Genomic DNA, 23,861 nt, shown 5'->3' with positions numbered 1-23,861 from the left:
GCGGATAATACCTCCCGTGGTTGGGGTGAAGATTGAATGAGATAATCATTGTAAAATGCCTAGTACATGGTAGGCACTATAAAAATGCTTGTCCTTTGTTCTCGAAGTGGACCGTGACATCAGGGTGGTGATGCCATGACATGCAAGCAAATTGGATTTAAGTGAGGGAGGGCTGTGCAAAGTCACCAGCCTCACTTTCTTCTGGTGTAAGTGGTGAGATATAGATCAGGATGACCGGAGATGGCCCTAGATGCAGTGGGAGACCTGGGCCTTGTTAAACTAAGGTCTTTAGCAGGTCTCAGTTTGATTCATTCAGTGATTAAGGCTAAGTAAGAAATGAATCAGAGAATGGCCTCTTTTACCCAGAAAAAAAAAAAAAGAAAAAATCAATCTGGGAGGGGGGAAGACCCTCAGGGTTTCTGGCCAAAACAGAAACAACTGCTATTTACATTCACTCTGAGCCAATCAGGGCCCAAACAATGACCAAGTGGGCCCTGGCCTGAGACCTATTGTTGACCAATCAATGAGAGCCAGAGTGATTTGGGTCTAGGGCATGGTCCTTAAGAAAGAAATCTAGCTATACTACAAAAATAATACAAATATATTGATAAACATGAGACAGTTAGGTGGATCAGTGGATAGAGTGCCGGGTCTGGAGTCAGAAAGAGCTGAATTCAAACGGAGCCTCAGACACGTGTGTGATCCTAGACAAATCATTTAGCCTCTGTTTACCTCAGTTTTCTCTTCTCTAAATAGGAATCATAAAAGCAGCTACCTGCCAGGGCTGTACAGATGAGAAAACAAATTTAAAAGTGCGTAGCCCACTGCCTAGCACATAGTAAGTCAGCACTACATAATTGTTAGTTTCTGTTATTATTAGTACTAATAGTTAGGAAGGATACCAATAGTACCCACTGTATAAATCCAAGTATTGGCTTGGCTATCCAAATTAGGTATTGGCTATGCAAGGGACAGTCCAAGGCATCCTGAACTGGCATAATATACTGGTCCATTTCAGTTGTTTATATCCAAAGTCTGGTAGTTTGCATGCTTTTGTCTATTTCCATTCTCTGACTCCATGACTATAGTTGCTGGACTCTGTGATGGTGCATTTATCATGATAGCAATATCCCAAGACCCTGCCCCAGGAATACTAAGCTAGTTTTCCTTAAAATATATTAAAATCACCCCCGCCCTTTTTTAATTGGCCCAAGAGACTAAGGACTCAGGCCACTGACATAGTTTCCCAGTTCCCTTAAATATAAAAGCCAGGGTGCCAGGAGCAGTCAAATGGACCCTCCCTCAAGTTTCTGATTAGCAGGGGAGCAGTATGGGCAATTGGGAACTGGAAGTTGCACTCAGCTGAATCACCAAATAGCTCAGCTACCTCCTTGCCAAATATCCTTTCCCTGCTCTAAATATTCTTCCCCTGCTATGGCTAAGTAAACCTCCTTATGCTACTCATCAGATATTCTACAAATGTCTCATTTTATTCTAACCTCGAGCCTGGTCTATTGTTATATTTGGTGCTAATTGACAGTATTGGGTCAGAATGGCCTCACTGAGCTGGGGAAGGGTAGATGTAGAGAATAAAGGGAGGTCAAATCAGCCTCTATTCTTTTAGTACTTGTGATGTGCCTCTAGCACTGGCCAATTACCAGGAAGCATTGCCACAATGAAATTGGAGTAAGCCTGTCTGGGGGCTTTTGGTAACTAGGGACCGATGTGAATGTGTTATTTGTCTTTAAGAATTGTGCCCTAAAGATGCTAAAAGCTATAAATTGTTGATTGATTTAAATAATTCTTGTATTTCAGGATGATAATGATCTCTAAGCCCATCGTCTATATCTGGCCTGCTTTCTATCCATTGAACTTTAATTTTGAAATTGTCTAAGAACTGTGCTGAAATAAATGAATAAATAGATAGATGATAGATAGATAGATAGATGAATGAATGAATGAATGGAAACTGCTGAAGGAAATTTTTGAAACTTTTTATATGGCATTTAGGAGGCCATTGGAAACTGTGCCTTGCGGATTTTGTTGGGATACTTTGATGCAAAGTATTAGGTAATGGAGGTGCACTTGAAAGGACAATGCTTGATCCTCCCCATATGCCCAAAGACCTTTCTGGAAGTGGATGTATGAACAAATGTGCCAAATGCTCCTCAGTCATGGAAGCGGCTAAGGTAATAAACAAATTTAAAAAGGGACAGCTTCTACTCTCTGGAGCTTCCAGTGAGGCACCCTTAGAGAACTCTGATCCCAGACACCCCCCGGTCCCTGGCATAAATGCTAACTGCTGGCAGATGGCTGCTAGAACACATGTCCTGGTGTAGAGGAGTTGCAGTCTGCCATTTTGGTTTTGTGTCCTAAGCAGAGGTGAATGATCCTGAACTGGATATCCTATAGGAACCTTGTGATTCAAGACATCAGGAGCTCCTTAGCCCCTTTGTTGGGACTTCCCTGTATCAAAAAGGATGATCATTGACAAAAACAGGAGCCTAAGTCAAGCCAGTATCTTTTGGGATTGCCTAAGCCATCCTAGGTGGCTCATCAACATGGCAGACCAGCCAGGGGCAGTGGCACTATTCCCCATGGTGCTATGCCTTTCCTAAGCCCCTCCCACTTGGAACAGCCAGGCAGCACCAGACCCCAGCATAGTAAGGCAGAATAAAACTCAGGCAGGGCCTACACTCCTATCCTGGCACACAGAGACAGTGGTAATGCTTGGGTCTTGGCATGAGGACAACTCTGAGGCCAAACTAGGAAGGCAGAGCTTGGGCCTCAGCAATGGTGATGTCTGGAGCAAGGGAGCAGTGACAGCACCCAATGTAATGCTCAGGCCCAGCATAGGAAGAGAGGGTCAACACTTAACCCAAAAAAGGGTGGGCAGCACTAACAGCTTGGTGGAGGGGCATAGCCCTTGGCTTGATAGAGTAAACAGGAAGCCCCAGCAGTAACAGGCAGCTGAACATACTGTGGCATAGACCCTACCTAGCAGGCATTTAGGTCCCAAGGCAGCAGAGGGTAGCAAGCTTATCTCTACTATGTCTAGGGTATGTATGTATTTATATATGTGCATGCATGTGTATATACACATATTGTACATATGCATACATGCAATGTGTGTATACACACACACACACACATATATATAAATATACATATATATATACATATATATATATATATATCTCCTTATAGGTTCTCCTGTTTATAGAAACCTAGACTTCTTTAGAGGTATGATTTCAATATGTTCCCATTACATTAGGCACATTCAAATAGAGTCAATTCCTGCTCTCTTGCCTGTCTCTTGTCCCTGTACAGAGATCCTAACCTCTCCTCTAATATCTACCCAAGCCAACATCATTCATATCAGACAAGTATCTAGCAGCCTCTGGGTTTTCTCCTTCATAAGAGGGGGTGAGGTGGGGGAGGGGAGGACAGCACAATAATAACAATAAAAGGAGAGTGAAGAGGAGGGATCCAAGGGGACAGTTAATTGATATGAAGATTCACATTTTCCAAACTTTAACTCCTCTGCCTCCTAGGAAAGGAGAAAGGTAATTCAGTTGAGTTGGGTGGTGAATGAGAAAGGAGACTAGGTAGATGTCCCGGCATGGTACTTGCATTGTTTCAACAACTGTCACTCTCAGCTCTCAGCATTCTCTGCCACTCGATACCCTGGATCGCACCATTCAGTCATCATAGCTCACCAAATCCCCAAAGCAGGAGATAAGAGAGCAGGCATCCAGAGACACCACTCAACCTTGTTTGCCTTTATGGTACAAAACAGAGAAATGAAATATCATCTTCTGGCTTCCCTTTGTCAGAATTCTGCAAAAATGCAGAAAGCCAACTTCAAAAGACATTATGAATTGATGAGCCCTGGGACAGCAGCTGCCTGAACCTCTCATCTCCGTAGCAATGCTATTCAGGCTGGGTGCCCAGGTACCCAGGGCTACATATAGTTACAAGGCTTTCTGGCAAGGTAGGATTTAGCTTAGCAGAGAGATGTGGGAGGGCATGGGTGTGGTGGAGAGGAAAAGAGCAAGTATGAGTTAGGGATGGGAAACAAGAATAGAGAATGCGGTGTGAGAAATATTTACTAAGGCTGGGCTAGTTTTTCCTAAGGCCCTGACACATAAGTTGGGTTAGTTTTCCCTTAAAAGGCAAGGAGATTGTCCCAAGACTTGATTGATCTAGGGGATTAAATCTCAAACCCTTGATGATGCTGTTTCTCTGCCACCTATGGCCTAAAAAAGGCAGCCCACAGAGAGAGTTAACGTGCTTCAGACCTGAGGGATGTTCCAACTGCCATTAGAGTCACCACATTCAGTTCTCATCCTTCCTAGGCCCTCTGTTGCGTCAGCCTCTGGTGAACACTCTCTCCTCTTGGATACTCTCTCTTCTCCAGGTTTTTATGGTGTTATCTCCTGGTTCTTCTACCTGCCGTGACCACTCTGGCATCTCCTTTGCTGGTTCATTATCCACATTGATTTTCTTATTAAGCCTTAATCGCTGAAGGGGTGTTACCTCAGTCAAACTGAGACCTGTTAGAGACCTTAGCTTGAAAAGGCCAAGGTTCCCTACTGCATCCTGGGCCGTCTCCAGTTGTCCTGATCTATATCTGGCCACTGGACCCAGATGGCTCCCGAGGAGAAAGTGAGGCTAGTGACTTTGCACAGCCCAGCCTCACTTAAATCCTATTCACTTGCATGTCATGGGATCACCTCCCTGATGTCATGGTCCTCTTCGAGAATGAAAGACATGCAACAACAACAAACATCCATACCACACACCGAACTGTGAGGTAGCATTCTCAATCTCCCTTCTCTTTCTTCATTCTCTCTCCTGTAATCCATCAGCTCTCATGGGTTTAACTATCATCCCCATACAGACGACTCATAGATCTATACATCCAGGCCAAGGCCCTACACTGAGTTTCAGTACCTCATCACCAGATGACCCATTGGACATTTCAAACCAAATGTCCCAGAGACACCTCAAACTCTCCTTGTCCAAAACTGAACTTGATATCTTTCCTCCCCATCCTCCTATTTCAAATTTTCTGATTTCGGTCCAAAGCACCACCATCCTTAGTGACCTCTACATTACCTCTGACTCCCCACTCTCCCTCACCTCACATATCCCACCAAGCATCAAATTTTGCCATTTCTACCTTGCTGACATTTCTTACATTAGACCCCTTCTCTCTACTCAGATACCCACCATCTTAATTCAGACCCTTATCACCTCTCACCTGGATTATTACAAGGGCCTCCTAATTGATCTCCAGGCCTCCCTGCCCTTACCACTCCAATCTATTCCCACACCGCCAAAGGGATTTTCCTTACACCCAGATATGACCACATCACACCCCTATGCAAACAATCCAGTGCCTTTGGGACAAAATATGAACATCTCTATTTAGTTTTTAAAATGTTTTATAAATTGGTCCCTCATTGATCATTACCCCCCCTCTTGCATTTAATTCAAACCAATCAAACAGTTCACCTCTCTGTTCCTCACATACAGTACTCCATCTCTAGCCTTGGTGCCTAGGTGCTGACCATGTGCCTTCTACATGAAGCCCTCTCTTTACGAAATTCCTTATATTTACTTTATAATCAGCATATGCATGTGTATATATGTTCTGTATAACACATATGTATATATGTTTATTGTTTCCCCCATCAGAATTAAGGTTCCTTTAACTCCAAAAGACTCATCATGGAAAATGCTATCCAGATCCAGAGAAAGAACTGTGGAATCTCAATGCAGATGGAAGCATATTATTTGCTCTCTCTTTTTTTGTTGTTGTTTTGTTTTCTTTCTTTTTTGTGGTTCCTCCCATTGGTTCTAATTCTTCTTTACAGCATGACTAATGTGAAAATATGCTTAATACGATTGTCTATGTAGAGCCTATGTCACACTGCACTCCATTTTGGGGAGGGGGGAGGGAGAGGAAGAAAATTTAAAACTCAAAATCTTATGGAAGTGAATGTTGAAAACTAAAAATAAATAAATTTTTTTAAAAAGAATTCAGGCTCCTTGCAAGCAGGGATTGTTTCATTTATCATATTGGTATCTCCAAGTGTCTACCACAAGCCTGACATGTAGTAGGTACTTAAATCTTGTTGATCAGTGGATTGAGCAGACAAATTTGGGCATGGAGATGAGGGGGACTGCATTTACCTAAACCAGCGTTTATGTACTTTCTAAATATCCTTCCCATGCTATGGCTAAGTACACTTAATTTGGTTAACTGCCAGATGGTCTTTCATTTCATTCTAATCCCAAACCTGAACTCCCAGATTAAGTCAGGACAATGTCAGGAACAAGGATCGATTGGTAGTTCATCCATTTAACAAATATTTAGATACAAAGATAAAAATGACTGTCCTTGCCCTGAAGCAGCTTTTTTACTGGGATGTACACAAACAACCACAATGCAAGGTCAAGAGTAATGGGAGAGAAGGAGAAATCCAAAGAAAATGGTCTAGGAAAAATTTCAGCCATGATAGATTTAAGCTCCTAATAAGGAAGGGTTGTCTATTAATAATAACTTACACGGTGCTTTAAGGTTTACAACATGAGCTTCTCACAACAACCTTAAGACGTATGTAGTGCGAGTCGAGTCAAGTCAATAAGTGTTAAGTATCTTCTTCAGGCTTCTGCAGGCAGTTAGACGGCCCAGCAGATAGAGCACCGGACCTGGAACCAGAAAGACCTGAGCTCAAATCCAGCTGCGGACACTTACTAGCTAGTGATCCTGGGCAAGTCATATCACTCATTTCTACCTCAGTTTCTTCTTCTGGAAAGTGAGGATAATAATCGCCCCTATTTCCCAGGGTCGTTGTAAAGATCAAAATGAGACAAGTTTTGTACAGCATTTTGCAAACCATAAAGTGCTATATAAATTCTAGTTGCTATGACTATGTGCCAGGCACTATACTAAGCATGGGGATACAAAGAAAGACAAAAAATAAAAAATGAAGGATCAAAGAAATGAGGTGACTTGCCGACGATACAGGTTTTCCTATGACTTCCACCATATCATGCTACCTTTTTAAAAATTAGAATTGTCCAAAAATGGAATGGATTGTTCTATGAGGTCACAAGTTCCTGGGAATTCATTGGAAACTGAGGCTGGTAAGGGCCTAGGAAGGATCTAGTGTAGCCCCCTCCTTTTACAGACAAGAACATTGAGGCCAGGAGAAATGAAACAATTCAGGGTCAGTGTTTGACTCCAAACTTGGCACCCTTGCCATGGCGCCATGCTGTTGTGGAAAGGATCGAGCATAGCAGGCGCTGGGTGCAGCATTGGACTAAGGTCCTTCTGGATATAAATTCTAAGATTCCGAGAACAAGTGAACTGGGGCTTTGAATAGAGAGGTTGCTCTGAAACTCTTACCATGACGGGCATGCTAGTTCTATACTCTTCTAAGTCTCTTTCCACCCTTCCCCTAGGGCTCTTGGAAAGGAACACTCTGTTGGCTGGATTCCCTCTCTGAGCATTCCAGGCCCACCCCTGGGGGCGGGTGGGGGCATGGGAATCAGGGTATGGAGTAACCACCCTACCCCCTCCCTCCCCTGAAGCAAAACTCTGAGAACTGGGAAGACTTGGATTCTAGTTTCCACTTACAGTTTTGTGAGACCACCTTCTGGGGGTTCACCCCTATCAGGCAGAGCTGCCTTTGGTTCTCATAGAGTTAAATATACTCCTCCCCGCCCAGCCCAGTCTCCCTCCCACCTGCCCCCCCCCCCCCACTCTCTTCTTTTGTTTCCAGTGAAACTCTAGAGGAAAACCAGGAAAGGAGAAAATGAGAAATAAAGAAGGAAAACATGTGATCTACAATTTCAGATGTTGGGTTTGTTTATTCCTGGGGGAGGGGAGAGAGGTCATGGGATAGTAGATTTAGAGCTGAAAGGGAACTACCAGATAATCTAGTTCAGCCCCCTCATTTTACAGGTGAGGAAACTGAGTTCTGGGGTAGAAGGTTCAATTACCCAATTTTCACACCTATTAAGGGATAGAGCTGAGATCTGAGTCCAGGTCCTCCATTTGGTTCTCACACTTTGGGATCTTAGAAACCATTTAATACGACCCTTTGATTTCATGGAGGGAGAAACTGAGGCCCAGAGAGGTAGAGGGAATTGGCTAAAGTTACAGGGTGCGGATTCAAACATAGGCCCTCAGACTCTAAATCAAGAATTTGTTCAGCACTTATTACATGCGTCCAAGACACAGAAAGCAAGTTTGTTCCTCTGCCCTCGGAGAGTTTAGATTTGAATGTAGGGTGCCTAATGCTGCAACAGAAAGATTGTTCCTCTGCCCTCAGAGAGTTAAGATTTGAATGGAGGAAGACCACACGTAAAAGGACCAGAAAAGTAGAGGGTGTTTGGAGGAGGAGCAGATAGTCCAAATCCAGCTCTCTTTGCCTCCGTTTCCCTGAGCTTGCTTCCTTGTCTATGAAAGGAGGAGATCTCTACTTCTAATGCCAACCTCACAGGGTTGAGCACTTTGCAAAATTGAAAGCACTATCCAAATGAACCATCATGGGTACACTATAATGTTTCCCAGAACTCAGTGGATTGCTCAGCCACTTTGAAACTCAGACTTTGGGGCTAAACTGCAGCAAACCTGGGAGAAATTAGACCATTCCCTTAAAGGAAATGTAGTTCAGGGCAAAGAAAAAGCGCATCATGATAGGCAACCCATTGCCCTAGACAGACCTTGGGTGTCTAAGGCAGTAAATTGTACAAGCTCTGGGCTTGGAGTTAGGATGGTCTACCTCTGAAACTGAACAAGTGTGTGGCCTCGGGCAAGTTACTTAACCTCTCTTATTTATTTATAAACCCTTTCCTCACCTATAAAATAGGAATGATAACAATAGCTATCTCACAGAGTTATTGAGAGGATCAAATAAGTACAAAGTGTTTCGCAATCTTTAAAGCATCATAAATGCTATTATTAGAGCCCTTAGGGCTGGGCAGCTAGGTGACACAGTGAATAGAGAGCCAGCCCTGGAGTCAGGAAGACCTGAGTTCAAATGTGACCTCTGACCCTCACACCCTAGCTGGGTGACCCTGGGCAAGTCACTTTACCCTGTTTGCCTCAGTTTCCTCATCTGTAAAATGAGCTGGAGAAGGAATGACAAACCACTCCAGTATCTTTACTAAGAAAACCCCAAATGGGGCCATGAAGAGTCGCCAGGGAGACCGAATAATAGGGCCGGACACCCAAAGATTTTTTGTGAATATGGGGAACTGACATTTTCATAGTTCTTAAAAGTTTACAAAGTGTTTTACACATAAGCTAATTTGATTGTATCCATCTAACCATCATATAAAAAATCTATCATAGCTTATTTACACATATTAATTCATTTGGGTAGGTTTGACTTATTTTTTCTCCACCTAGACCCCCCTACCCCCTTTCCTGTAAGGAAAGAGGGAGGGACTCAGGTTGAATGTGCTTTACATGTCACCAGATGAACAAGAGAGGGGCAGCTAAGCGGCCCAATGGATAGGGCACCCACACCGGAGTCAGGAGAACCTGAGCTCAAATCTGGCCTCAGACACTTGCCATGTGACATGTGACCCTGGGCAAATCAACCCCAACTGCCTCCAAAAAACCAAACAGATGAAGAACAAAGAAACCCACAGTAATCAACAAGTTTTCTGTGTTTCTGTGTAAATGTCTTTATTTTAAAAAATACAAGAAAGAATATACTGGGGTGGGGGTATCCACACAGTGAATAAGGAGTATTTAAGGAATAGGCACCCTCATTTGACCCATCCTGGGAATGCCTGGAGGGACTGAGAACACCCAGGAGCAAGGAACAAGAGGTATTGGTCTGGGAAGGAAGGCCCCCAACCCCAGCTGTGTAACATTTGCCAAAATGAAACCTATACCTGTACTTAGCACCCACCCCCTCAGTCATGGTTCAGACTGCGAACATGCACATGGCTTCTGCCTGTATGCAGAGCTCCAAACCTCAAATTGTGAGTCCCCCCCCAACACACACATACATCCCTAGGCAAATTAATATCTCTCAACAGGTTTTTCTGCTCTCTCTGATGCTCCCTTCCCCAAAGTCGAGGAAGATCCTCTACTTCTGGGTCTTTCTCCTTTCTAGGACATATATATCTATATGTACCCTCCCCCTTACACACACATATCTCAGTTGACACACATCTGTAATCACTAATATACCTGGACACACACACATACACACACACACACATACACACGCATTTGGACTTTTCCTATATTTGCACTGCCTTTCATGCATCTAACATGTCTCCATTTGGAATCCCTTTCATTTGAGCTTCTCCCATATTTGCAATGAATGAATTAATGAATGAATGAATCTGAGGCTTTCCCAAGGCTAAAATGTTCTCATATATCTGTAACTACCTTCACACCTTTGTATCTCTCACATATCTAGACCATTTCACACATCTGCTGAGCTTCTAGCTATTGTCTTCCCCTCTCCTTCTCCCTCTGAGGAACCTTCCCAAGAACTCAAAGTGATTTATTAGTTCTGGCAAATATCTTATTTCAGGTCTGGCAATCTCAGGGCATGGCTTAAATCCAACATCCATTGTAAACCCATACTGACCACGATTCCCAAGGATTCATTAACCCCTAGGGTAGGGAGAGAGGTTTGAGGGGGCTTTTTTTTTTGTAGCATTATTGCTAAACATAGCCCTCAGAAAAGGGTCTCCCAGGGCCAGAGGAGTGGGAGGGATGGGGACCAGAGAGGTGGAGGCTATGGCTGCTTTGGGGGTATGTCTCTGGCACAGTCCTATCAGTGTTAGTTCCTAGGGGAAGGAGTGGGGATCCTGGAGGGAGAGGGAGCTGTAACTCTCCACTCAGATCTGTTCTTTGTGCTTCATATGAGCCAGCTTGACATTCTCCTGCTCTGTGGAAGGAGGTGGAGTCTCCAGGTGAAAACCGATCATGAGCTGATAGACAAAAACTCCACAAATGGAACCAAGAAGCGGTGAGACAATGGGGACCCACCACCAGTGCCGACCCGTTCTGGAGAGAAAGAAAAGGGAGAGAGACCTGTGTGAGTCCCCTGGTATAGCCCAGCCACCCCTCCTTACCAAGTCTATAATAAGGTATATATTTCAGGATAGCTGGAAGGACATTGAGTGCTGCCCTGATGGCCCTTTTGAGAGAGATTGGAAAGCAGGGAGAATACAACGAAGGGAACCAATGTGGAAGCTGGAAGTGGGAGTCAAAGAAGTTGAAAGAGGGAGGCAGCAGGGCATCTATTACTTACGAGAAGACCTCAGAACCCCAGCCAGCAATGGCAGTGAAGAGGCGAGGACCAAAATCTCGAGCTGGGTTAACAGCATAACCAGAGTTGAAGCCCATGGATGTACCAATGACCAGGACCACAATACCAACAGTAAAGGCTTCAAGACCTCGGGGAACTGGGTTGTTGTTAGGGTCCACAATAGCCAATACACAGACGATGAGTGATGCTGTGCCAATGAACTAGGATGGAAGAATCAAGATTAAGAGGAAGTTTTGGGACCATAGCAAATTCACTGTATCCCTAAGCTTTAAGTCCCCTGATCTCACTGCCCTAGCTGCCTACAAGTCCCTTTCCACTTGCCCAGATGTTCCCTTGCCTCTTTGCCTATCTAAAACTTACCTGTCGTTGGAAGTTGAATTCAAGTCCACCACCCCCAAGGAAGCATCCCTGACTGGCTCACTCTGAGCTCCCCCAGCACTTGGAATCGGAGCTATAAGATCTTCCTCCTTCATCATGTGCCACCCTGCTTCCTCCTTTCTCATTTAAGTCCTATTTCCCCAGCTAGATGAATTTGCTGCAATGGAGATAGAAGCTTCTCCTGTCTCCTTCAAGAGGGTTGGAGGGGATGCACAGAGAGGCTGACAGTCTCACCCCAAAGCATCTTACCTGATCAAAGAAGCCATTGACTATGTCCAAGTGGCCAGAAGGGTAGGTGGCAAAGATGCCAGCAGTGCCATTGGGGCCAGAGACAAAAAGTTCATTACCAGCAAAGGCCCAAATTGCATCTGAAGAAAGATCAAAGCAGAGGTGAAGGATGGGAGTGGAACCCCGCCATCTCCCCTTATGTAGGTCGAGGCAGGGGAAGAGTTCTCCAAGGGCAGGTTAAGCGTGAGAATGTTATCTCCCCTTTCCCCACCCCCACATCAATCAGCCCACTGAGAAGCCACACACACAATTTCTGGGGACTCCAAAGATCATAGATCTGGAGCTGGAAGGAATCTCAGGAGCAATCTAGTCAAGCCCTTCCTCTCATTTTACAGACGAGGAAACTGAAGTCCGAGGTTACCTAGCATCCAGGTCCTCTGACTTCAGAGTCAGTGTTCTTTCCCCTATATTATGCCCTTCACCTTTTTCCTCTGAGCCCATCCTACATTCTGAGTCCCAGAAAGATGGGAAGGGTGAGAGGTGGGGAAAAGCTGTCAGATTTCCCAGATAGAATTTGCCCTCCTATTCATCTCATACCCGACTCCCCAGCATAGGCTTCTTCGGAAAAGATATGCCCTGCAAACCCTGGGGGACCATTATCATTGGCTCTTCCCTTTCAAAAAAGGACTAAGGAGAATGCTTTCTTGGGATGTGCTGTCACACCCATTCCATAATCTAGTCCAATGTAGGCTACTCAGGAAGATAAGGAATTTATATGTTGCTCCACAAAGGCGACATAAAATAACCAAAAAATAAGAACCTTATTACATCAGAGTTGGGGGGGAGGTTGGTGTTGAGTAACGAATCTCTTGGTGTTACCCAACTTGTTTATCCCTCCCCTCCATTGCTCCTCCCTTTGTTCCCCTCATCGGGGGCCCCAGTGAGTCATGTACTCAGGTGGCTGCAGGGTGGGGCAGCCCCTCTGTCAGCACTTGGCCACTATGGATAAGTTCAATGACTGAGGGTTGAGGGAATGGAGGGAAAAGGAAGGAGAGGAATAGAAGGGGCAGGTGAAGAAGTAAGGGTGGGGGGAGGTATGGAGGTGAAAAGAGTTCAGAATCCTAGTGTATCCTCACCATAGTACAGCCCAAAGATAATCCCAGCTCCTAGGAAGGCCCCCAATGTCTGGGCCAGTGCATAGACAGGCAGCTTGATCCAGGGCTCCCTCGCCAGGAAGCACAGAGCAAAGGTCACAGCTGGATTCAGATGGGCCCCTGGACAGAGAGAAGACAACCATTCAGACATAGCTATGGGGGAGATAGCGGGGTAAAATAGAAGAAGAGGAGGTAGGTATTTAATATCTTATCCCCAGTTAAGGTCCTGATTGTTAGCTTACCCCTAAGAGTCTAGAACCAATTGATCAAAATTGCAAAGAGGCAGACTTCAACTTGATATAAGGAAAAATATATTCTATAAACGAAGTGAGATATCTTGTGGAGAGTGGGCTTTCCATCACTGAAAATGTTCAAGTAGTGTCAGAAAGACCACTTTTCAAAGATACTATGGAGAGATCTCCTACATGGGGTGGGAGGTTTCACTTTTAGGTTTCTAAGATACCAGACAGAATCCCTTCAGTCTGGGGAAAGGGCCCACAGGTCCAAGTGTTTCCAGTATCTCAGGGAGGCATTCCACATGTCGAGTAAGGAAGAGGACGTTAAGGGGGAGAGGACATACCAGACACTTGGCCAGCAATAAGGATACCGAGTGTGACTGCAAAGCCAAAAGCCAGGTTGATGGTAAGAAAGCTACCATGAGTCCCTCTGCTCAGCACAACCTGGGCAACGGAGCCACAGCCAAACATCTGTGTTGGAGAAATATGAGGTGAGATTGAGGATCATCGACGTGGCATGGGGGCTTCTCATCCATGCCTACATAAGAGAAAGCCATTTATGGCTCACATGCACACCCCATTATGAAGCCTCATGCTACCATCTAGCCAATTTCCTTCCTGCTGCTGGTGGAGACTTTCCTCCTACAAAATAATAAGTAGCGTAGGCTGAAAAAAGTCATCTGATAAGGAGCTAAAGACAGTATAAAGAGCACTGCACTAGGAATCATGAGACTGTGTTTATAGTTCTGGTTCGATCACTGTGTGGTCTTGGGGCCATCCTTTAACCTTCTGAAGTTTCAATTTCCTTATCAACAAACTGGGGGTCTAGATCCTTCCCTATCAAGCTTACAAGATTATATATAGGATTATAGGTGTCTGTGGAAAATGATCTGAAAACTGGAAAGTTTTATACAAATTTGAGGGATTATAATTATTTTGTGCCAGGGTTCTTCTAATACAAGGTTCTTATATCTTTCAGCCTTCGGTCCTCTGATAGGCCCTCCCCCCTCCCATAGATATCTAATGATCTCAGAAAATCCCCTTCAAGATTCTGAAAACCTCCATCCTTTCTTTTTTCCCATTCATCCCTTTTCCTATAAGATCCAGTGACCTCCAAAATTGGTCTCAAGGGATCAAAATGATCTACTTATAAACATCTCATTTGGAGTCTTTCCTCTTTCATCCTCTCCTCATTGGCCCTCCATCTCCAAGGATGAATATGGAATCAAGATGCCCAAGGGATAAGACTAAATTGGAGTCACCCATACACATTGCTTCCTCTCATGAGACAGACAAGAAGGAAGACTGGGGAAAGACCAGGACAGTGTGCTAGTCTAGGGTCAGGATTTCTAGGTCTTATCCACTAGAAGACTGTACATTTTGGAACAGCTGGGCGTATGCATTGGTGGAAGGAGTTTTCTTACAGTTTTCCACATGGATTAAATCGCAGGACTAGGACAAAAACAAAAATTCTCTCCGAGACAAATATGCAAACTCCAGACCTCAGTTGCAGGCAAAAGGCAAGATCCTTAAAGTGAAATCCCCAACAATCCCCTCCCCACACACACACATATACACAGACACAGACACACAGATACAGACACCCACACACCCACACACCCACACTCCATGCCCTGACAAGTCCTCCTTAATTTCTTTTCCTTCTGTGAGTTCCTACAAGCCTTAGGTTTAATGCCACTCATTAGGTACTGAATTCTTCAGCCTTTCAACTTCTTATACTGCTATCTTGAGCTGGCATTTAAGCCGGATTTTATTGTTTAATCTCTGTCTCTCCACTCTTCTCCCCCTCCCCCACTCTGGGAACACAGCACAAGGCTGAGCACCAGGAGGGTAAGTGGGGAGGAGGTGTGGTGTGTGGAAAAATGGATAAATGTTTACATGATTTGAATGCTTGCCCCACTGAGGTGTGAAGAGCCTTAATTAATTCCTCTCTGGAGAGAAGGAGAAAGAAGGTAAAGATATGGTTTCAAGTGATATTTTTTAAAGTAGTGGGTGTAAAGGAGAGGGGAGAGAAAGGAAGACAGGAAAGACAGAGAAAAGGACAAAAACACATGGAGAATCTTCAGTGCACTCAATTCAACAAACATTTTCAGAACCTAGAAAGAAACGAAGGAGGCAGAGGAGGTAGATAGGAGAGACATCCAAAGACAGACAGAAAGACTGTATCTACAAGGGGGGTGCCACCAAAGTATCAGGAAATTCCACCCCAGCTGAATAAAAATAGGTAAGTAGGTAAAGACCAAAGGTATGAAATTGACAGAAAAAGAGCAAAGAACAAAAGTTGGGGTGAAGCATCAGGGGAAAATATTGCCTAGCCCTGGGGCATTGTGCTTTGGCCTAGCCTAGGACCCAGCCTCCACCCCACTCTGCCAATTGTTTGGGGAGCTGGCCTAGTTCCAGAGGCCAGGGAATGGGGTGGGGATGGCTAGGAGCCAGTTCACCAAGAGTCTCCTCCTGGCTAATTTTCCTCTTCCTCACCCTGGAGGTCATCTTGGCCTATTCTCCTTTCTCCCTCTACTGTCCCCTTCTTCCTCTCTTTAGTAGTCAGATGGTGTTGGGGGTCTGTCCACTTCTCAGCAACACTCCTCCTTCCCCTCTTTGAGAAAGGAATTGCTTTCTCTCTTCTGGACATCTAACCTCACTAAGTCTCTCTAGACACAAGATTTTCCCCACCCAGATGAACCATTAGAGACTTTCAAACCTCAATGACCCTTTACCCTAACCCACCCAGGGTTACCCCTGTCCCATCATCCTATCCCCAGGGCTCTTGAGTCATCCCCTGTCCCCTCTTTCCAAAATAAAGTTCCTCTCCACCTGGTTCATCAAGCTCATTCAGCTCTCACTGGCACACCAACACCCACACCCACATGCCCAAATACACTTGAAAGGCACCTCCACAAACATCACACCCCAATCCTCCGCCAGTATGCATTGAGATTATTCTTCAAATCCCTTGGTGGGACAGGCAGAGCACTCTCCCATGCCAAGGACCTTTAATGATCCCAGCACAGTTTCTTCTCATTTCACAATGGAAGAGCAGAACACCTGAGGCTCAAAGAGAGAAGGATGGGGCTTCCTTCAAAAATAGGAACCCAGTTTCCACTTAAATCTTAGAAATTCCTGTTTTGCATGACTAATGTGCAGATATGTTTAACACAATTGTACGTGAATAGCCCACAGCATGCCACCTTGGGAAGGGGGTAGGAGAGGGAAGGGAAAATTTAGAACTCAAAATTTTATAAAAGTAAATGTTGAAAACTAAAAATAATTAAAAAAAAAAAGAAATGCCTGTTTTGAAGGCATTGAGGTGGGGGCAGGGGGAATGATCCTATGGAGTTGTTAGAAATGGACTCTCAGGACCAGTGAGCTCCACTCCCAAGCCTGCCTTCTCTAATGCCTCAATGCATGTATATGCATGGGAGGGGGAGAGGGGTGGAGAGAAAGAGACATTGGGACCTAGTTCCGTCCCAAAACTCCACCTTAAAGCCCTGCCCTCCTCTCTTGCCAAGAAAATAGAACTGTCTTGCCTTGACATAATTGCCTTGACAATAAAGATGACACAGAGACACACCTCGGTCCTCCAAATCCCACCCTACAGTCCTGGCCTCCCCTTCTGCCAGTTGATGGCAAACGTGAGGGATGCAGATGTCTCCAGATGGCTGGTAGAGCCTTGCCACTCTCCAGTGGGGCAAGGGTGGTAGTGGCAAAATGCATTCTCTCCTTGTCTCCCCCTCTTTTCAAAACAAGGGTTATGTCCTAAAGTTCAGTGCTCTGCGTTTTAATTGGCCAGGGTGCCCCATATCTATATACCCTTTCCTAACTGCCTCCAGCACTCTGACCGCTGGGCTTCTCCACCAGCCAGAGAACCTAGGGCAATAGATAAGGAGACACTCCCCATTCCATACACACGCGGGGCACACACACCCCAATTCAGCTTCACCCTGATCTAGTCCCTAAACCCTGCCCTGCTCCAGCCATATTCAGTCCGACCTCCGTATCCCACCACCACGTTCCAACCCTTCTATTCTATTTTGGCTTCTATTTGCATAGACCGCTTGGCTCAGCTTAAAGGGAGTGAAGAGCCGTAACTGGAAAGAGGAATAACCAGAAGTATACCAAAAAAAAAAAAACAACCCAACGACAAAGTAACTAAGAATAAATGATAAATGTAAATGAGTAACTTAAGTATAATTAAGAGCAACTATAATCAAAAGTAACACAGTAGAAACTAACTGGCTACCATGGAATAGGGTAAAAATAAGCAAGAGTCACTGAGGAATAACAGGGGAAGAAAGTAAAGGCAATAGAAGTTACAAGAGCAACCACGAGCAAAGTGAAGGTAATTTCATTTTTCTCTCCAAAACAGGATTACAGCTGTATAGGCGGCAGGGACCACAGAATCTCTTTAGCCCACCTCCCTCACTTAACATTTGGGAAATTGAGGCGTAGGGAGGTTATGTGACTTGCCCAAGGTCACAGAGATGAGTGAGAGAGATAGGATTCAAGCCTAGCGTGCTCTGAGGCCTCAATCACTCCTCTTCCCAGCCCGACAAATTTAAGGTCATCGCCCTCCTATCTACAAGGACCCAGCCCAGGACAACATCTTCCCACCGAACAAGACAGTCATCCCCAGATACTTGAGAAGAATCCCTTAAGTAATCCTAACCGCCTACTGAGCCCAAATCTCAATATCTTTTATTCGGTGTAACTTTTGGACTTTTCTAGGTTTAATTATTCATTAGGGACCAGACGTTGTTGTCTTAATAATCCCCAACTAGCCGTCTCAACCCCATTCCTTCCTGGCAAAAGCCGGACCCTTTGACCTTCTCGTCTTGAAGATGGTTTGAACCAGGATTTCAGGAGATGTGTCGGGTGGAAGGTTTGGGGGTCCTCCAAGGATTCAAGCGGGGCCCTTAGCACCTCCCCTAAGGGTGGGCGCTGTCATTCCGGCCCCTGATGGAGCTGTTGCTAATGGAAAGGACAGGGTTGTCCGGTTGTTGGCGGATGGACAGAGAGACAGCTTTGAAAGAACGGAAACGTCAACGAAGGTACGAGGTGGGATCTCTTTGGGGACTTGGGGAATTAAAGTAAAGAATTTTCTTACAAAAGAAACTCCCTCCCCCACCCCGAGCCCCGCACTTCCTCCAGTCCTCCTGTCCCGCGTATGCTCAGTCCCGTTTTCTCCCTTACCACAAGTATGAGCGTCCCGAGGCATTCAGCGAGAGCCTGGCGCAGCAGCCCGTACCGGACCCTCATCAGCTCCCCGCAGCGCGTAACTAGCTCCTTCTGACGGCCCATGGTTCGGAGTGGGGACGCAGTGCCGTGGGGCAAGTACTCGTGAGAGCGCGTGTGGGAGCTCCGTATGGGAACGCCGGAGCCTCAGGTGTCAGAGCGAAGAGCGCGAAGGGCTAGAGGACGGGAGAGGACAAGAGCGCACCCTCCGCTACCGCGCTGCGGAGCCCCTGCCGGGACCGTGCTTTATAAGGAGGCTCGGCCTCCGCGGCCCCTGCCCGCCCCCCCAGCTCGCCCCGCCCGCCCGCCCGCTGGCCTGCCTGCCTCCCCGCCCGCCCAGCGGAGCCTCAGGCTCGTAAAGGCGGAGAGGGGCGCGCCGGTTATGGGCTTCCTGGGGAGGGACGAATTCGACACGCCACGCAACACCCCCCAACCCTTCTGACAATTTTTCTTCCCTAGAAAATTTCCCAAGCAGCTTTAGGATGTGGCCCACCTCGCCTGGAGCCGAACTGGGAGAGGAAGACCTCTGTTCCACGGTCTCCCTCGCTCTACCCTCCTCTTTCGCCCTTGCTTTAGGTAACCGGCGTTTGGGGTTTTGGAGAGAGGTGAAGCTTGTTCTTCTTAGCTACTGAGAGGAGGAATAGGGACCGAAGCAGCAACCGCTGAGTACTGAGTCCCCCTTCTCCACACCTCCCCTGTCCCCCTCTTCTCCGGTCCTCGCTCCCTCTTTCTTAGAAGCAAATCTTTCTCCAGTCAGTCAACAAGGATTTATTTAGCGCTACGCTAATACAAAGACAGGCAAACCACTCACTGTTCCCGCTCTCCGGCAGCTCGTATTCTAACGGGGAAAAAAACACCATGCTAGCTAACAACTATGTATATACAAGATATGCAGAGACTGGATGGGAATAACTCCAAAGGGAAGGCACTCGCTGTGGGGAGGGAGAAGGGGGAGGTGAAGAGCGGAGTGGAATAGGGGGACCACAAAAAGTCTCCTAAAGAAGGTGGCATTTGAACCCAGGATTGAAGACAACAGGAAAAGCCAGTAGTCGGAGGGGAAGAGTGAGAGCCTCGGGGGGAAAGGCTCCAGAGTCGGGAAATAGCGTGTAGTGTGTGAGGAAGGGCAAGAAGGTGGGTGGTGTAGGATCGGAAGGGAGAGAAGTTCTCCGAGACTCAGTTTTCTCATCTGTAAAATGCGGGAGTTGGACTGGGTCCCTCCAGCTCTAAGTCTCGGATACTACGTTTTCCATCTGAACAGTCATGTGCTCTAAACAGTGCCGCATGTGTAGATCACACGTGCTGTGTGTATTGTATGTTCTGTATGACCGTATATGTTCTGTATGGCCATGTGCCCCCGGGCTCTTTGTTCTCCCTCCTCAAATTTGCCTCTTACTTTTCCTAGCTACCTTCAGATGGCTTAAATCCCACCTTCTGCAGCAGACCTTTCCCAGTCAATCCCTACCTCCACCCTCAGAGCCTTCCCTTCAGAGATGGCTTTCCATCCATTCTGTGTATATTTTCTATGTCCCTAGTTTCTCCCCTCATCAGACTAGGATCTCCATGAGAGCAGGGACTGTTTTTTTGCCTTTCCTTGTAATCCCCAGCACTCATAGCACAATGCTGGGCACATAGTAGGCTCTTAATAAATGCTGTTGCTGGACTGTTCTGCATGATAGGGCAGAGCTAGGATCAGCTGCTAAAGTTCACAGTATCATAGCTCAAAGCTTAGCTAGTCCATTTTACAGTCCAAGACACTGAGACTCTGAGAGATGACCTGATCTGCTCACTATCACATGGGTATTAAGTGGCAGAGTCGGCATTTGAACCCAAGTCCTTTGACTTCAAATGCGGCACACTCTTTCCTAGCTGAGAGAGAAGCTGAAACTTCCAAACTTAGGGTACTACACTTCCTCTCACAGAAGCCCTTCTTGGTGGCTCACTCCCAAGGGTGAACAGGCACCCAGGCCAAGAAGCAGATTTCTGCTTCATATAAGTAAAGACTTGGTTACGATTAGAACTGACCAAAAAAATTAAATAAGCTTCAGCCAGAGGCAGAGAGTTCCTGATCACTGGGGTCTTGGAACAGAAGTTAAAGGGACACTTATGAGAGAGGTTGTAAAAGAGATTCCTATTCAAGGAAGCATTGGACTAGATGACCTCTGAGTTCCTTTCCAACTGTGAGTAAGATTCTTTGGTTCTATGATTTATACATTGCATCTTACATGTTCTGTATGACTGTGTTTGTGTATACTGTACATTCTGTGCCCAGGATGCTAAGAGAACAAGAAGGCTCCAAGAGTGGGGTATATACATCCTCTGGGCCAGAGGTGCCAAACCCCCTGACCACCTGGCAGGAATTGCCATTGGAACCTGATTAAAATGTACTGTTATTCCTTCAACATCGAGACTTTCCCCATCGGGGTTTCAATATACCACAGGTCAGCATAAGAAATTAAACGGGAATTTTGGGGGAGTTTTGAGGAAGCCACAGAAAACACACAAAGGCCTGCAGACAACACAGAAAAAGTTTAGAAACTCATAAATGTATGAAATATATGTATAGTTTTGTATAATACCAACATTTTATCTTTTAATACTGTAGTAATTCAGACTTCTTCTCTGGTACAAAGGGAGGGCCAAAAAATTTTACATGGATTTTTCAGATCGAGGGGGTGTTGCACCCCTAAATCCTGTGATGTAGAAGGGATAACTGTAATTGGGAAATATTTAACAAAATAAATTAAAAATATCATAAGCATAGATAACATTACATTTTAAAACTAAGTCAAAATGCAGTCTGTAGGGATCCTTATGTATGGATTAGTGACTCCTGTTTCTATTTGAGTTTGACAACACTGCTCCAGATGATTTGTGTGAAAACATGGACAAGAATTGCACAGGAGGAGGTGTGCAAGGGTTCTGATTTCTATGGGGAGAGGAAGTCCCCATGTGGATAAGATCATAGATCTGTAAAAAGTTCCCAAGCGGGACAGCTCGGTGGTGCAGTGAGTAGAGCACCGGCCCTGGAATCAGGAGGACCTGAGTTCAAATGCAGCCTCAGACATTTGACACATGTACTAGCTATGTGACCTTGGGCAAGTCACTTAACCCCAATTGCCCTGCCCCCCCAAAAGTTCCCAAGCATGTTCTATGTGACTGTATGTAGGCACACTGAGCCATATGTACATATTGTACATATTCATATGTGCTCCCCACCCACCCCAGATCTATCCAGGGGCTAGTATCCTAATCTAGAAGTATGCCCCCAAAGTTAGGTGTCTTTCCAGTGAGTTTCCACCCTGTTCCTTGGGCACTGACTGACTACTTCAAAGCAGGTATTCTTAACTTGAGGTTAATTAACTTTAAAGAATATGTACTTTGATAACTGTATTTTGATATAATTGGTTTCCTTTGTAAGCCTATGTATTTTTTTTACTTAAAAACATTATTCTAAGAAGGGTCCATAGGCTTCATCAGACCACCAAGGGGTCCGTGACATGTACAAAAAGTACAAAACCCCTGCTTTACAGGATTAGAGAAGTTTTGCTTAGAATTGGGGTCATTGATCTTAGTCAGATTTTGAATTGTTAATTAGAAAAGGAAAGGGGAGCCCTGGGGCCTTTTAAGGAAAAGGGCTCACCCAACCACCCACAGCAACTGACACACAATTTCACAAATGGGAAACTGAGCCATAGCATAGGTCCCAGATGAGTCACAGACCTCAGTCTGTGATCCAGGGTGATCCAGGAGTACAGTTACCCCACATGCTTCTGGGATCGAAGGGCAAGGAAAGAAAAGCTTCTGTTCCCAAGAACCCTAATTAGAGACAGTGGCAGTGATTTGAAGGAACTTGCAAGGTCAGATAGAGTTGTGTCCAAAGTCTAGGCTGAGGGAGGGAATATCTGCCTCCAAGGATGGCTAGGAAGCAAGACTGAAAGTTCATAGGTAAAGTTAACTGGGCGTGATGCCCAATTGATTATTGGGAGGCCAGAGCCAGTGAAAATATGAAAACATATGGGCAAATACAATCATACATACAGATACATCAATACAGAATGTCATACACAAACTCAAACACATTCAAACTGACACCTACTCATACAGGCTTACAGATGGACCCATTAAAAACAAACAAAAACAACCACTGCAAAAGAAAAAGAAAAAGTCCTAGCTCACACATAATTACTTTTTCTTTAAGACAAAAATCCCTGGAGACAAACCAGTTCCCCCCCTCCCTCCACATTTTCTACCCCTACCCCACCAAGGGTTGTCATCATGAATCACAGAGAAGTTACCAGTACCGCCCACCTCTTATTGACTGGTCTGAGCTGGTGACTCAAAATTACGAATGCTAGTTAGGACAGACTCTTGAACATAGAATTATAGGTACGAAGCTCTTAGCATCATAAAATGAAATAAGTATGGAACCAAGAAACAAGGAAACATAGTACTTTTAAGTTGAATGGAACCCTAGAGGTCAAGTGGGCCAAAGACACCCACATTTTCTCAATACTTTGCCTTTAGGTGGTCAGAAATCCACATATGTGTGAATTTATATATATATTTTATGTACATTTTTCTATAGTTATAATTTTATATAGTTATAATTACTAACTGATCCAAGCCTACTAACAGATACATTGTCTTATTTGTGTTTCTTGCTACTTCAGGTTTTTTTTTAAAGTGTTCCTTAAAATATCAGATCTACATCTCAGTGTCAGGTGGGCTGTGTTTGATACAGTGGCTGTGGGATGGATACTCAGACTCTAGTTCAACCCCCTAATTTTACAAATAAGGAAAATAAAGTGCCAGGAAGAGAAGTGACCACCCCTCAACTGATTTGTGGTAGAACTGGGGCTAAAATACAAATAATAATATAAAATGAATTCCCCAGAATTATCTACCACTGTGTTCTCCCAGCAGCTGCCTGCTCCCAGAGTCAGGATTCTAGGAGCTCATAAAAGCAGAGGTAGAGAGGGGCAACCAGGTGGTACAATGGATAGACCACTGGCCCTGGAGTCAGGAAGCCCTGAGTTTAAATATGGTCTTAGACACTTACTAGCTGTGTGACCCTGGCCAAGTCACTTGACCCCAACTGCCTCCCCCCCAAAAAAAAGAAAACAAAAAAGAGGAGAGAGAAAGGCTAGGCTAGTAGATATAACTTCTTTTTCTAAGCCTGGGAGTCTGTCATTCTTTTTAAGTTTTTTTTTTTTTGGAGGGGGAGGGCAGGGCAACTGGGGTTAAGTGATTTGCCCAAGGTCACACAGCTAGTAAGCATGTCAAGTGTCTGA

General features: G+C 45.2%; 1 protein-coding gene across 1 annotated transcript; it reads right to left on the bottom strand.

Moving 5' to 3' along the window:
* Nucleotides 1-9,690: 9,690 nt before the first annotated feature.
* Nucleotides 9,691-18,791, bottom strand: AQP3 (aquaporin 3 (Gill blood group)). The gene is made up of 6 exons (XM_036739996.1): nt 18,529-18,791; nt 13,662-13,788; nt 13,064-13,201; nt 11,949-12,067; nt 11,304-11,521; nt 9,691-11,056 (listed from the first exon to the last, which is right to left on the bottom strand). Exons 1-6 carry the CDS (start codon nt 18,634-18,636, stop codon nt 10,888-10,890), a joined length of 879 nt encoding a protein of 292 aa, XP_036595891.1. The 5' UTR covers nt 18,637-18,791; the 3' UTR covers nt 9,691-10,887.
* Nucleotides 18,792-23,861: the final 5,070 nt, after the last annotated feature.

The sequence above is a fragment of the Trichosurus vulpecula genome, chromosome 1 (genome assembly GCF_011100635.1).
Source record: "Trichosurus vulpecula isolate mTriVul1 chromosome 1, mTriVul1.pri, whole genome shotgun sequence".
NCBI lineage: Eukaryota > Metazoa > Chordata > Mammalia > Diprotodontia > Phalangeridae > Trichosurus > Trichosurus vulpecula.
Note: the sequence above shows the minus strand (reverse complement) of the source record. Positions and strands in the feature narration are given on the sequence as shown.

What these genes read in the sequence shown, in the direction of transcription:
- AQP3 (XM_036739996.1), bottom strand. Translation starts at nt 18,636, where the DNA reads ATGGGCCGTCAGAAGGAGCTAGTTACGCGCTGCGGGGAGCTGATGAGG. An exon ending in TCGGGACGCTCATACTTGTG is followed by an intron (nt 13,789 to 18,528) that starts GTAAGGGAGAAA and finishes TCTCCAACACAG; the next exon opens with ATGTTTGGCTGTGGCTCCGT. An exon ending in TATTGCTGGCCAAGTGTCTG is followed by an intron (nt 13,202 to 13,661) that starts GTATGTCCTCTC and finishes CTCTCTGTCCAG; the next exon opens with GGGCCCATCTGAATCCAGCT.